This window comes from Rhodamnia argentea, chromosome 1 (genome assembly GCF_020921035.1).
Source record: "Rhodamnia argentea isolate NSW1041297 chromosome 1, ASM2092103v1, whole genome shotgun sequence".
NCBI classification, from domain to species: Eukaryota; Viridiplantae; Streptophyta; class Magnoliopsida; order Myrtales; family Myrtaceae; genus Rhodamnia; species Rhodamnia argentea.
This window is the reverse complement of record NC_063150.1, coordinates 33,081,316-33,097,265: the sequence shown is the minus strand read 5'-3', so window position 1 is coordinate 33,097,265 and position 15,950 is coordinate 33,081,316. Positions and strand designations below refer to the sequence as shown.

Below are 15,950 nucleotides of genomic sequence, written 5' to 3'. Positions count from 1 at the left end.
TGATGTGTCAACTGGGGTCGTCGAAAAGGAAGCACTTTTCTTCTTGTCGATATGCTGGTTAAGATCAAAGGGTAGAGAAGCTGAAAGTTTGAAAAGGAAGGCATCATGGGAAAGTGTTGCGCAGTGTTGTGGTCAAGTTCATGATCCTGGCTCCAACAAGGCAAGGACACCAGCAAAAGCCATGGTAGCCAAAGAACCCACGAATCTGTCTGGAGGGAGAGCTAGAGGAGGAGGGAAAAGACAGCAAGTCGGGCTCCAAAAGGTCAGAGAGAATCTAACCTCTCACATCACATGTGGGTCAATGCACCAGATGCTTACAAATTGGAAAAAACATTGCGATTAGATTTAGAGCAACCTTAATTTAGTCAACAACTTCTTTTCGAAGTTGGGAACAAGTGCAACTTTGCCCGGTTTGGGCTTAGCGTAGAAATGCTAGCGGTAAGTTTCGATACGCTTTCTTTTGAGTTTGCTCTCTATATTCAAGGCTCATAAAGTCTCCGGTAACGGATAAGTCACGTGGTCATGTAAAATGAGAATTACCTTGGTTTACCACTTTCATCGAATTTTCAAATGTCATAAATGCCTTCTTAGGAAGGATACATGTACATTTGACGCTCCACAGGTCATACGTCACGAGATCGCAGCCACAAAAATTCGAGGGGACTCGAGTTAAAATTCATACGATCAATGATTGCGATTGACCCCATTTATGTTCATTCAAGTTCGGGACAATGGTTTCCGTATCTATTTTCAGCCATTCATTGATGCCTTGCAATTGATTCATCCGAATTAATCGTTGCAACATAACTTTTTTTTCTTCTCCGTATCTCTGATTAATTTGGGGCTTACTCTTATGAACCAATGGAATATTTAGACTTTGACACATAAGTCAGTGTAAAGTGACTTGACTGAAAAGGTAAAATTTTGATCGAAATGAGTTGAAAGCTCATAGTCCGGCGCGGAGTTAAGTCCTTCCCCATCGTTCCGATTTATGTCCATCGCCGTTTCCGATGCGAATTTAGCTCTGCAGAATATACAGAGGATTCGTGAAGCCACCAGCTCTGTTGCTTCGGGGTGGATTTTCTTCTGTAAAAATTCTCAGCATATTTTCCTCACAAAACCGAGAGAATGGAAACAAGGGGCAGACATTCCCAACATGCGACAAACGTAGAAACACAAGGCGAGACAAAAACGCACCGTCCGATCCCAACACACGATACTCTGTTCCTCCTTTTATTAATCCCCGACATTACAAAAGCAAAACCAATAGGGAAAAAAAAAATCAATTAAGCTCAAATTCCCAAATGAAAAATTAATAGAAATCCTCGGAAGTGAAGCCCTGCGCTGCTTTATGGCATGCTGAGGACGGCCATTGCATGTTGTGCGTGGAAAGTCGAAAACGACAGGCCGTGTGGGGTGGGGTCAAGGGTTGTGCATTTTGCCCCCATAGGTTTGATAATTATTTATGGTTCAAAAAGTAAAAATTAAGAATGATCAAGTCAAAGATCGATTTAGGGAAAAAAGGGGTTAAAAGCAGTCAACGCTGAGAGAGATAACGTCAGCTGTTAGGGAAGGGTGGGAGTGGGAGGGGGAGGGGAGGAACAAAGGCTGAGAAAAGCCGTCGTGTCGTTTTTTGCTTTAGCGGCTCGAGCTGCAGTCGATAAAGCGGGACTTGTCGTCGTTTCGGGGAAAGGGGTTGGGGTTTGCGTCAGTCTTTGCTTCGTATGATGATGATTGATGAGTCACGAGCAAGAGAGAGAGAGAGAGAGAGAGAGAGAGAGAGAGAGAGAGAGAACAATTTCTAAGTGCTGCCCTCGTATTTTGGAAAATTTTGCAAATTTAAGGAAGTAAAGTTAAGAACAGCCAAATAAAAAAATAATAATTTATCTCAAAAGCCATATTTTAGAAAAAAAAAAATTTGAAATCGGAATTATTGTGCGGATTTGAGTAAAAAATTATTTCAAGGCGCTCTCAAAATCGATGGAGAAAATTTTATGATTTTCAATGTATCGATTTTTGTTTGTGACCGAGAACGTATCGTAATATGAAAATCGACCCGTTTCCTTGGGTCGGAACGCCCGTGGAGATAAAGGATAGAGCTCTAATTTGTATATGACTTATCTTCTTACATGCGTTATTGCATAAAACATATCAACTTATCATTGTGTCAGCACCGGAGCAAGGAGCTGCAGCCAAGAAGCAGATTGAAGTGGTTCCTAAGTTATAACATGCTAGAGCTTTGTTTGTTTTGTGAAAAATAAAATGATTTTTCAAATATTTTCATGAAAACGATTGCTTTTATCGCTTCAAATAATTAATAAATATTTTCACTTTCGATAGTAATTTATATCCAAATATTTCGCGAACGATTAAAATATTTTTCATTCATTCATTTACGTAAGCAACACAAGCGGTCATGTTTAGGAAATTATTTTCCATATCATTCATTTTTCGTGAAACAAACAAAGCATACGTCCTCCTAAGTTTCCTTTGTTTTTTTTCTTCTTATTCGTCGCTCTTTTGTGTACCTCGTTATTCTTTTAATAAAAGATAAATAAATCGCACATTATAGAATTTAATAATGAATTTGCAATAAGCCGACATGCAAATGCGATCCCTCGGATTATGAATTAGTGTGAGCACTTCAACGGCATCGTGTGGGGGACATGTTCTTTTGCTGCCTTAACCTCCCCCAACATCATAATTACACTCCCCCCAAAAAATAAATCCTAGTTCCCAACATGTCGCATAATCTTACCACGTGCTTACATCATTTTTCCTTCTTCTTAAAACTATCTTCTAAAAATTTTAAATTTGTATTCGCTTGACGCGGTCTTTCTCCCGATTTATTATTAAAAAGAAGGATTACTTTACCGGTGTTTTAATTAAAGAATTCTTAAGCGGACCTTCTAAAAATTTTCCTCCTCATCCCGGACATTTTTCTCGAATTCGCATATTCTTTTACGGCGAAGAAAGGCATCACGATGCTTCAAATTTCAAATTCTCATCCTATGATATTAGCGTTTCCATCCTCCAATCCATTTACATTTTAGTTATTTAGCATCGAGAAACCCGAAAACTTGTTACAATATATATACATAACGACGCATGTGTGGAGTGATGGGTGGTCTTGGGCCCCCGGCTTTTTCTTTCACATTTATAAACCGATCACCACTCCTTTATACATCGAGGCTCTGAGTCTGGGCCGCAACAACCCATATATTACCCGTGTGGTCTTTTACCTAGTACCGAGCGTGGACATATTTAATTAGAAAGGCGAATAGAGCCCGAAAAGATTTGAACTCGGTGACTTCCCGTGCTTTGATAGCAAATGAATTTCAAATATTCTCCTTTTAATCGTGAGTGAAGAATATTTCAAATAGGAAGTTAGGAACAGTGAAGCCACCGACCAAACTGTGACCCACTTCCCAAAAGTCATTTTCTTTCCCAGAAAAATCCCTGCCACATCCCACGACTTATCTGTAAAAAAAATGGAAAGGGGAAAAATTCAGACATTGGGAATAAACAGGATAAATAAATAAATAAGAAAAAAGATACCTAACTACTTTTAATATCCTCTCTCTCTCTCTCTCTCTCTCTCTATCTTTAGGGCGGACGGTGTCTAACGTCAGAACTCAGAAGGTTGTAACAGGGACCGACCATAAGAGGGCCGACAAGCACAATCCCACCGTATCGTTTTCCTTTTTTCTCGTCTCTTTCTTTCCCTCTGTAAATTTTCTGGGAAACTTAAAAAGGGTTCGAGAAAAAGACATCGCCTTCCCCCCTCGCCCACCCAAAACGAAAACATCGAATTGCAGGCGGGACCATCTTCTGTACGGACGACCCCCTGTGCTCCACTTGCTGTCCTCTCCTCTGCTCCCTCCGTCCGGTTTTGTTCAGCGTCCGAAACAAAAATAAATAAATAAATAAGCGAAATTTTGAGTATTCAAGTCAACGTTGGGTGAAATAAACAAGATCCCAACGATTGCACGCTCAAGCGATTTCCGGGCAATCTGTATTCGAGAACGCTGTAATGTTTCCCGGACATATCTCGTTGTGAATCGAGAATCCTTGGAGTCAAAATGGACGTTATAAAGCCTCAGTTGCATAAAAAACCCCGAACTTCTCCGTACGTCCATCGTTTCGGCTTTAGCCGGGCGGAGAAAATATTCGATGTCGACCATAGGCTTGAATTAATGAAAGAACAACATCGCAATATTTTTCATATAATTCTGAGATTAAATTGAATATGTTTCGAAAGTTTACGAATCATTCGTGTCATTATCTCAATATAAAAATATATTTTAAGATCTAGCGACAGGTGCATGGGAGGAAGGAGAAAAGGGGGGTGGTTGGGCTGGGTGTCGTTGGGAATCATCTCCTACTTGGGACAAAAGCAGATAGAAATGAAACGCCATGTTCTTACAACTTCTGCAGGTGGGAACGTCTTCTGTACGGACGACTGTTCGCTGACTCAATTCATTACTCTGTGGGGATACTTTGTCTGAAGTCTGAACTGTATGTTCCCCGGACATGTCTCGTTTTGAATAGAGAATCCTTGCGGTCCAAATGGACATTAAAAAGCCTCAGTTGCATAAAAATCCCGAACTTCTCCATACGTCCATCGTTTTGGCTTTAGCCGAACTTCCCTAAACGGTAGCTTAATATGCAACGTGATTCATGAACTTTTAATTTGTTAAATGGATCCCTGGACGTTTGGTATATATAGTCTACGTACCATAAGAAAATATTCGTTGTCGGTCCTAAGTTTGAACTAATAGAAGGACAACATCGCAATATTTTCATATAGTTTTGAGATTAAATTGAACATATTTCAAAAGTTTAAAAATCATATTGAAATGAAGTTTGGGAATCGTTAGTGTCATTATCTCAATATAAAAACATATTTTAGGATATGGGGGGCTGGGGGTTGTTGGGAATCATCTCCTACTTGGGATAAAAGCAGATAGAAATGAAACGCCATGTTCTTACAACTTCTGCAGGTACAGACCGCCTGGTTTGATGCTGGATCAGATAACAAATTGATGCTTCTGCTACTGCTAGTACGTAGAGATTATTAGGTGCATAAGAGGATTATTCTTATTCTTTTATTAACATTTCTTCAATAAAATGAAGAGAGAGAGACCGACCAAATCCAATATTTTATGGAGAATATTCATATCTTGATGAATAGACAAAGAATATTCACCAAAATCTTCCTTTTTTTTTTCTCAACAACTTGTTCCCCTTCCAAATTCGAACTCATCTCTTCCAATCCTTCGAACATTCGACGACAACTCGAAGATGGGAAACGTTTTCTCAAACTTTCGGATGTGGTTTAATGCTTTTGACTTTCGAGTTCATCCATCCAAAAGAACTTTTTTAATCACATGACCCTGTGGAATTTTCTTTTTGTCCCCGATTTCACATAAGTCGTGTATGTCACTGTCGACCGAGGCAGTCAATCGATTTTTCGAACGAGCAACGAAGGCGGGTTGGGGGAGAACGAAAGAGTAATCAAGGCCGTGCATCATGCGAAAGCACTTCATGCGACTAAAAAATATAAATAATACATAACATATATGTGTACGTGTTTGTATATCTAGACAATAGTGCAATAAACGAATCATATGGTCCCCCAAAGATCCCTCGGGTCAACACATTACATGAAAAAACACCACGTCGTACAAATACTGCACGGTGAAGACATTCCAGTAAAAAGAACAGAACATCCCTACCACCTGCTACGGCAATAAATCGAGGTTTAGGTCAAATAATGTTCCTATACTATACTTGGTTAGGAGGCTAAAAAGGTAAAGCTAACCCCCCACAAAAAAAAAAAAAAACGAAGATGAAAATGCTCAGGGCTGGAGGGAGGGACACGTGGCAGATGAACAGGCATGGTGCGGACAGCAAGGACGGGGACAGCCGTCTGATGAAAAATCCCAAATTCTAACCAACAAATCCTCCTGAAAAAGCCTGTTCTTCATGTCCCCTCTCCCCTCCACCTCCCCCTCCTCCTCATCCTAATTTCTGCGTCATATTTCTCCTTTTTAATTTAATCACTTTTGATTTGTCGCAAATAATAATAATAATAATCACTTTTGATCCCCTTGCGTCATAGAATCAATAAAAAAATACAAAACGTACCATCATTTTCACGGCTGGCGCATTCAATGGGAGTTAGGGCCCGTATGAAATCACTTCAAAAATTTCATTTCCTTCTAGCAGAGAAATATATTTGATAAAAACCTAATTGAAATAGAAATCCACCTCCCCCTCCTCCTCATCCTAATTTCTGCGTCATATTTCTCCTTTTTAATTTAATCACTTTTGATTTGTCGCAAATAATAATAATAATAATCACTTTTGATCCCCTTGCGTCATAGAATCATAAAAAATACAAAACGTACCATCATTTTCACGGCTGGCGCATTCAGTGGGAGTTAGGGCCCGCATGAAATCCCTTCAAAAATTTCATTTTTCTGATAGAAATGAAATTTTTTACTTCTCAAAATTGACCAAAAATCCTTCAGAAGTAAAAAATCTTACCATAAATAAAAAATCATACAATAAGTCAATTTTTTTACCAAATGGATTTCTATTTCAATTAGGTTTTTATCAAACATATTTCTCTGTCATAGAATCATAAAAAATACAAAACATACCACCATTGTTGCGACCGCCGGTCGCTGACCACGCCCCACCGGTTGCCCGCCACCGCCCGCTACTGTCCCTTGCTGCTGCCCCCGCCATCGCCGCCGACCGCCGCCACCGATCGCCGCCGCCACCGATCATCGCCACGGCCGCCGACTATCACTGCCGCCGTCGACCATCGCCGCCGAAAATTTTATTAATAATGTTTCAAAAGTAGAAATTTTCAACTGTTACTAAACGAATTTTTATGATCAGAAGTCAATCCGGAGCAGTAGTAGAGAAATCAACTTCTACTTTTGAGGAGAAGTAGACAAATCAACTTCCGATCAAAAGTCGATTTCTCGGAGAGAAGTGTTACCGTGCGAGTCCTTAGCCACCTTTCAAAAACTATTCAAAGGCCAACAAACACAAAAAGAAAAAAAAAAAAGGCATCATTATTGGAACTCATAATAGGCAAATGGCCTAAAAAAACCCGAAGTTTTGAAAGTTTGATTCTTATTTTTTTTTTGTATTTTCGTACCTAAGACTGAATTCTCTTTTTTTTTTTTTTTTTTTGGGGACAATTACCTAAGACTGAATTCAAAGAACCCTACAAGTTGCGACCCGTCACATCTCAATTTTGGGACCGAGACATGATGATCTTTATTAATTGCCCCTACATAGTACTAGAGCGATAGAACCATCCTTGAAACCCTAAAACTCCATGACCTTCTCTTCTCTCTCTCTCTCTCTTTTTTTTTCTTTCCCTCTTTGACCGACCTTCGAAAAGCAAATAAAAGAGAAGAAGATAAAAAAAAAAAAGGGGGTCATGCTTTCGTCCGTAACGTAGTATCCCGTCAGCCAAAGGCATGGTTGGAAGGGATATTATTAGCCATGAAAGTACTTATCATCTATTGCGGATGCGTGGAAAATATTATAAGATTTACTCGTTTATCTTCATCGTAGCGTAGATCATATGAGTTTCACATTTAGATTCACATGATTATTGATCGAGATGATATTAGTCGACGTGATCTTAAACCGTGCAATAACTTCTCGACCAATGGTGCATTGGTAAGGATCGGTGGAAAGCTTAAAACTTGTGGTATTCACTTAGATTAAAAAAATTCGGGTGAATCTTGATAAATAATATTATAGATAAACATCCCTGAATATGGATATTGGTTGGTACGGGTATTTTACTTCCAGAAGCCCAATCACAAATTATGAAATTTCGTAGCATGGTTTAATACGCAGATATTAATACAAATTATTTTTTCTATCCGTCGCTGTCGTGCGCTGACCAACAACGACTCGGCGGACCCACTTTATATTTCTTTTCCGACCTCTTTTGTTTTTTTTTTTTTTTTTCTGGTCCTTCCGGAACTCGACATCCCGCAATCCATTGTAATAACCGTAAAGGCATAAATAAGCCATGATTCTTCCGACTCGAGAAATTTTTGCCTGTTACCCAGGTCCGGGGGACCTAAGCAGAACCAACCCGCCGATTAAATGGTAACCACATGCGAGGCCCAATGATCAACGGCCACGATGGACCTGATTCATGTGGTCCCAGGTGCAGGCGAGTTTTGGCGCTTCCCACTCTCTCTCTCTCTCTCTCTCTCTTCATTCCTCTATAAGTACCGTCCTTCCATCCTCATCCATCTCTCGCTCAACCTCCATAACACTCTCTCTATCTCTCTCGTGAAAACCTCACCCACTCGCTCACTGAGTTACTAGGTCGACCCTCGCTCACGCTCTTACCGCCAGAGACAATGCATTACCAAACGGAGTCGTGGGGCTCGTACCTCCCGGTGGCGAGGCCCGTCGGCGACCCGGTGGAGCGCATAGAGCGGATGGCGGCGGAGAGCGCGGTGGTGATCTTCAGCGTGAGCACGTGCTGCATGTGCCACGCGGTCAAGAGCCTCTTCTGCGGCATGGGCGTCAACCCCACCGTCCACGAGCTCGACCACGACCCGCGGGGGAAGGAGCTCGAGAAGGCCCTCGCCAGGCTCTCCGGCGCCCCTCCTTCCGCCGCCGTCCCCGTCGTCTTCATCGGCGGCAAGCTCGTCGGCGCCATGGACCGCGTCATGGCCAGCCACATCAACGGCACCCTGGTCCCCCTTCTCAAGGAGGCCGGCGCGCTCTGGCTCTGAACTGCCGCTCCCGCCGCCAACTCCGCCGCCGTTAACCACCCCCCCTCCCTTTTTTTTTGAGTGGGCTCTAACCAGGAGGAAAAGGAAAGAGAATGGCGTTGACGTATACTGATGGAAATGAAGAAAAAATGCAGAGGAAGAGGAGTTTGTGGGCCGGTGCGTCTGGTCGTAGGTTGTTGCTTGTTCTGCTCCTGTTTAGGATGAAGGGGGTACAGTAACAGTGGACGACCTTCTCTCCTGGTCTTTTTTTGTTCCTTTTGTTATGGTTTGTTTTTTTCCTCCTATTTATGGTGTCTTTTTTTTTTTTTTTTTGGTTTTTAGAAGAGCGTCCAATGTTTTTTTTTTAGGTTTTATTTTCTCACTGTTTTTGTTGGTCAAGGTCATGTGTGAAGTATGGAGAGAGTGAGTGTCAGCTAATTGGTCTTTTTAAGTCCATGTTGGGTCTCAATTGGTGACTGTAATTTGCTCCCTCCTCTGTATAGAAAAGCGAAGAAAGTTCCCAGAAAAGGAAAGACTTCTTCTTCGTATTTTGCTTTTTACTATTCTGCCCTCCATCAATGAGCATTGTACTCATGGCCAAAAGAGGAAGAGAGAAAAAAAAAATAATAATAATAATAATCAATGCAGTTAAACAATTTCAAAATCTCATCATTGCATGACTTATATTCAGCTTGCCATATCATACACGCTTTACATACGTACGTGCGTATGGAGAAAGCGGGTACGCGGTAATAATCTCTTAAAACTCACGGGTGTTTCGGGATTTTACCCAACTCTAATCAGCGATGCAGAATATATGTTATTCGGTTGATATCAAAGCCCGAGCATCGATCGTGCAAGAGAAAATCGTAGAGCCAAGGACATTTTTTGACGAGCCCACAGGGAATTGGCTAAGCATGCATAACAAGTAATTAATTCGCTTTACCTTACGTGGTTGCCGTACAAGCCCCACCTTAGAGCATTGGTTAACAAAAATCATAAATGCAACTGTGCTTAATCACCAAATCAACGGAATAAGCAAACCTTTCCATACATACTAAACGACTGCTGCCCATTATGTAAATCCAATTGTTAAAGATAATTACGAGATTCTCCAAATTTCCTTAATCGTGCATATTCTTGATTAATAGTAATCAACCGTAATCAACTTCATAATATGCCAGTACTTACGATAATGTCGCTTTGAAAAATCTAGATATGTTAACATCACGTGCTTCGTAAGTTATTACGGAATCATCGTTGTTTGTCCCTTGTAACACGGATTTGTTTCACCAATATCGGCGCTAGGACAATTATCAACGAAAAGCGAGGACAAACTCGATCGTCCGCCCACGCGACACGACACCCATCCACCGAACCATTCGATTCTCCACACAATTTTTTGGCGACGAATCTGAGCAGAGGTTGCGGGCTCGAATTATTTTTCTCGTCGTCCGGCCGAAGCCGAAAGGAACCTCATCATGGATACGGCATAGGGCCTAGAGAGAGAGAGAGAGAGCAAGAGAGAGAGTGGGGGGTCGCATGCAGTGCGTGGACCGCGTCACCTCTAGGCTGAAGACCGGCCGCTTTCCTCGCCCGCAACTGCGATCGCATTAATACGTGATAACGGCAAATTATTGCAAAGCTGAGAATTTAGGTCAAAGCATCGAATAGTCTGGCACCCATCGGCATTGCATGATTTTCCTTACTTCAATTGGAAGTCTAAGCAAGAAAATTTGCACGGTTCTCGGTTCAATCAAGTCGAGTCGACCTAACCTGAAGCGTGCGAAAGGGGGTCCGCCCCCGCACTATTTGTCTGGCCGGTTTCAACGGGGTTCTTAAATTGGCCCTTTTGAGGTTACGCTTTCCGCATTTCCGGTGACCGGCCTTTGATCGGTGGGTTTCGGAGTCGGACGCGGTCTCGTGCAAACTTACCTAAAAGTAATCTGGATGATGTCCGTTTTTGTAGTGTGCAAGGAGGGGGCCCGTTAAAAGTTGCTCTCCCACTGCCGGCCCTAGCTGTTCCTTCTCTCTCTTCTCTTTCTTTTCTTCACACTTTCTCCTTCGACTTCCATGGAGGAGATGGTTTGAGCTAGATCTCTCCCTCCCCTTCCCCTTTTCTTAAGCTGTTTTCATTCTCAATTTCCTTTATCTTTGCTTTCCTCCCCGTTTGGGAGCTTTTCTCTTCCGATTTAGTCTCGATCTGGAAACCTTTTTTTTTTTTGCCCTTTTTGGGGAAATTTCTAACCCATCTGGTTTAAATTTGAGATTTTCTGCGTTTATGTTTTCGGAATTGCGCTTTTCTCGGATTTCGTTGGTGAAAAATTCCGATTTTAAAGGAGATTAGAGGAGTTTCGTGAAGATTTCGCTCTTACAAGCATCAAATCCGTGCTCGTTCAAACTTTTTGCTCTACTCGTCGATGGTATTGGGAATGCCAAACCTAGGCACGCACTTCTGAAAGTCAAAGACGTAGCAACAAATGAAGATTTCAGTGAGTGCTTATTACTCAAGACGGATTGCGTGATCGGTCACCGATTTTGGTGTGAAGAAGTTATAGATTTGCTCTTTCAACGTGTAACTCATAACCTTGTTTTGATAATTTCTCTTGTTATTTGGAACTTGTTTTGTTTTGAAGTTGTCTGGGAGTTATTTCGTTTACAATTGATTCGCGATGTATCTCTCTTGCATCCCGAGGAAGTGAATGAAATGAATAAAATGTTATTTTGACCCTAAAAAAAAAAAAGAAGGTGTGGTTTTTTAGCTTTTCAAATGTCACATATCCTATCCTAGTCCATTCCATCCCCTAGGTGGGATTTTTTTTTTTAATCCGGACTATATCTAAGCATATCCGGAGTTCGCGTCACTCCATACGTCGGATAGGATATAAGTTATCCTATCCGGAGTTTTATCCGGCCCACCAAACGCAACCTATGGGTAGAGTCCCGGAATTCGTTTTGCCTTTTGGATTAAAAGAAATAAAAAGAGAAAAGAAAAGAAAAGAAAAAGGGCAGCTTGAGTCGTGGGGGTACCACTCTGTTTAGTTTGCCTATTTGGCAAGCTGGCATTCCAAAGCGCCAACGCCAACTCAACGAGACCGTGAAAGTGGGCCCCCAGCGAAGTAGTAGTTGGTCCGGACTCCCATAATTTCGGCTAATGTGGGCCCATCCAGATCCTAGTCGGGCCCAAACTTTCATGTCGTCACCCATCACATAATCTAAGAGAGTGACAGTACGGGTCGTGTCTCTTCTTGTTTTTCTTTTTTCTTTTTCCTTTTTTTTTTATATTTCTAATTTTAAATTTTTTTTGGGCAGAAGACGTTCGAGTCAGGTTGTGGCATGGCAAATCTTAATTAGTTATCGAGCCCCACTTGACCGATTGTCAATCGACGATCGACGGTGTTTTTTTTATTAAACTCCTGATAATTCATTGCCGGTCATCCGAGGACTCTCAAAGGGGCTGACAATCTCGTTGTGATTTTATCGTTTTAAGGTTTTAGACCGTTGCATCACGGAAAAGGCCTTAAAATGTGACGGTTGCAATGGAGAGCTCGCTCGATGGGGAAAAAAATCGCTCGATAGATTTCATGTGGGGAAATCACGTTATAACGAATGACACTTTGATTGACATAGTTTCTTTTAAAATAGGGAAATTGACATAAATAGTCCCGAACTTTGGTTTAACATGCAATTTTGTCCATGAACTTTTAATTCGTTCAATGGGGTCCATGAGCTTTGGTCTAATGTGCAATATCATATCCCAACTTTTAATTTGCTCAATATGATCCTTGAGATTTAGGTCATTGTTAAACATTGAACTTTTAAATATTTTCATATAGTCTAGGGACCATATCGAACATTTACCTATAGTTCAAGGACCACACTGAACTAATTAAAAGTGTAGAGACGACACTGCTCGTTGAGTCGGGGAGCATCTTGTATCTTTGACCATTTATGCTATTTTTCCCAAGTACATTACCGGGGTCCGTCCTTGGTCGCATGCCTACTTCATCCATTATGATAAAATGTTGGTGAAATATACCTGCGTTTCATGAGATGAGAAATGTATGTGTAAAGGCACACGTGCGAGTTGTAGTAAAACGGAGCTTCAAACTATGCTTATTGAGAAGTAGATAATCATCGGACAAAATCTTGCAAAGCTAGGGTTTCGTGAGAAGGATAAGATTCCTCAAAGCGAATACTATTTCTCTTCCACTCACATGCAAAAAACATAATTCCTTCCTATCTATAACCCACGTTACTTTGAGTTTATAATGCTGAATCGAGAGATTGGCTATGGTTGGAATGGCATAGAATAATTAATAATTACAGCTTCGGACATCACATTGCTCAATAAAATCATATGTTAAAAAATATTCGTAGCTCTTATTCTGACATGGGGTTACTTGTCCAAAAAGTCGTAAACCTATAGTACGATAGCTAATTCAGTCCTAAACCTTTTAATCGTGTCAATTTAGTATTAAATTTTTTGAAATTTTGTCAATTTAGCCCTAAACGTTTTATTTGGATAATTGACCAAAAGGACTACATTGACAAATTGTCAAAATGCTTATGAAAAAATTGAAAGGTTTGGGACTTTTTGGTAATTTTCTCCATGCATCGTCCGTTACTAGGAAATACCGATGCTCTCCAAGGGCCTTTGTGTCTTGTCGTGTCGTGTCGTGTAGTGTCTGACATTTCAACATGCGATCGACACGTGGTCGGCGCTCTAGACATACCAACGACACATGATTTCAGCATCCCGACACACCATTTCGACAAGCATGTGATCAATTTTAAGCATTTTTAGTAAATTAGGAGTCAAACCGTAAATTTATCAAAAATACATATGCTTAAGTCATATATCCAGCCACCGGCAATTAATATATCCAGCCATAAAAAATAAAACATAATCGTGAATCCCCGACGGAAGAAGAAAAAGAACAAACTTATCGCCAATATTGTTATATACACATGATAATTTACAATGTGTAAATAAAAATATATAGTTAATATAAAACGTGTTCTAATGTATCGAAATTCTTTATTTTTTAAGAAATGATGTGTTCGCGTATCGTGCCGCGTTATGTGCCAATACGAGTACTACTTACTCGTTTAAGGTACGTACCGTTGACATTCTGCTGAAGTTCTTACATGCAGCGTCCAGTTGGCAGAATAATTGTACCCTTGCTCAAGTTGAGAGAATCTATTCTTATATTCACTATTCGGATATTGCAATCGGGTCCAGACGCAAGCATTTATTATTTTCTGGCCCACGGTTATACTCACTATTCGGAGCCCCAAGAAAGATTTGGACAATCACTCGTTTGATTGCGCGTGATGTCGGATGGATAGCATTGATCCTCGTATGAAGTTGCGCTTTTTCGGTCGGATCGAATCTGGCACGAAGCGATTTCTCGATATATGAATTTACTATATCAGAAAAGCGCAAGCGAGAGTCGGCCCTCCCCCAACGATCACCTCTACTCGATCGAAAAGTAAGGTACGGATCTGGTCGGTGACGGCGTTGAAGCCGAAGTCGGACACCTGGAGGTCGCCGTTGTCGTCGAGGAGGAGGTTCTTGGGCTTGAGGTTGCGGTGGAAGACATTGCGGGCTTGGCAATAGCCGAGGGCGGAGATCAGCTGCCGGAACTGGAAGTAACGGCAGGCCAGGACCTCGGAGAACCGGCCCTTGGAGACCTTGGAGAAGAGCTCGTTGCCCTAGGCTCGGCAAGAACCCACCCAAAGGCCGCCTCTGCTCGAAAGTGGTTTTACATTAGGTGCATAATTCGACTAGAGCGCATAGCATATTTACCTGTTTCCATGCATGTTTCGGAAGGCCTTTTCCTAAAGTGATGGGTGTCGATCATTCGTAAGTTGTAGATTTTGATTCTGTTTAGCATATATGTAGGCTATGTTTGTTTCACGAAATATGAATAATTTAGAAAGCATGTTCTTAAAACTGATCGCTTATATCGCATAAAAAATACCCAAATGAAAAACATTTTTATAATCAATGAAAATATTGACACATAATTATTGTCGAATGAAAACATTCTCTTTGACTGATTATTTCAACCTATACAAGTGATTATTTTTAGGAATTTTTTTTCTAATATATTCATTTTGTGCGAAATAAACGGAGACGTCATTTTTTTTTTAACTGGACGCATTGAGAGCTTTACACACTTGTTATTAGGAAAAAGAAAAAGAAAAGCAAAATACTATGATTATGCTCTTCGATCTTTAGTTGTACAATGTCATGGAACAATGACCCCTCGACATTGATCCAGACTAGAAAATGGAGAAAATTGTCAAAAAAAGTTCTAAATCAGCCGTATTTTTGCCAATTCACTCGTAAATATTTTAAATTTGCCGATTTAGTCCTAAATCTTTTCACCTTTTGTCAATTCAGTCCTATTGGGCGGGAATCACCGACGTGGACGCCGACCATCCTATGTGGCATTGCCGACGCCGACGTAGACAATTTTTAATTCCTTTCAAGTTAGATACTATGGAAATAATCATTTTTGGTATGCTTAACAAATACGAAACCTCAAAAGATAAATCTAAAATGCTCAATTTACTAAAACTATCTCAATTTTTTTATTAAAAAATAATAGTAATCTTTTGTTATTTCACTTTCTGTATTGGCTTTTCATGTAAATTTCTTTCATGCACGTACTACTAACAACAAAATGGTAATGAAGAATATTAAATCTAGTAACTTAAAAATTTCGCTCTCTTCTTTGAAAATTTTGAATTTGTCAGGATTTGACTAGTCTGTTTTAATAAAAGAGATAATATCCATTCATTATTAAGTATATAGATGCAGCCTCATAACATAAAAGGATCCAAAGGGCTTGAGGGGGCTATAAAATCAAATTGGAGGGAAGGCTTTTTCTACTATGGCTTTGGCAACTTGGTCTACCACCTTATTTCCTTCTCTATCACAAAAGGCCACTCTTAAGTCGAAAAAGAGATTCAATTAAGGCTTTCTCGATAAGTAACATTACCTTCCACAAGGGTTGATCTCAGCTGCTTAAACACCTTATCAGATCGGATCGATCCGAGCGTAGTTCCAAAATAGCTTCAGATTTTGATCGAAAGTATTCTAGGGTTTCCAACAAAGCAAGCGCTTCGGTTTTCATAGGAGAGAACGCGTTGGGCGTGCACCTGAAA

At 40.7% G+C, this 15,950-nt stretch overlaps 1 protein-coding gene across 1 annotated transcript; it reads left to right on the top strand.

Moving 5' to 3' along the window:
* The first annotated feature begins 8,323 nt into the window (after positions 1-8,323).
* Positions 8,324-9,127, top strand: LOC115738943 (glutaredoxin-C1). The gene has a single exon (XM_030671756.2). The coding sequence runs from the start codon at positions 8,412-8,414 to the stop codon at positions 8,790-8,792; it is 381 nt and encodes a 126-aa protein (XP_030527616.1). The 5' UTR covers positions 8,324-8,411; the 3' UTR covers positions 8,793-9,127.
* Positions 9,128-15,950: the final 6,823 nt, after the last annotated feature.

What these genes read in the sequence shown, in the direction of transcription:
- LOC115738943 (XM_030671756.2), top strand. Translation starts at nt 8,412, where the DNA reads ATGCATTACCAAACGGAGTCGTGGGGCTCGTACCTCCCGGTGGCGAGG.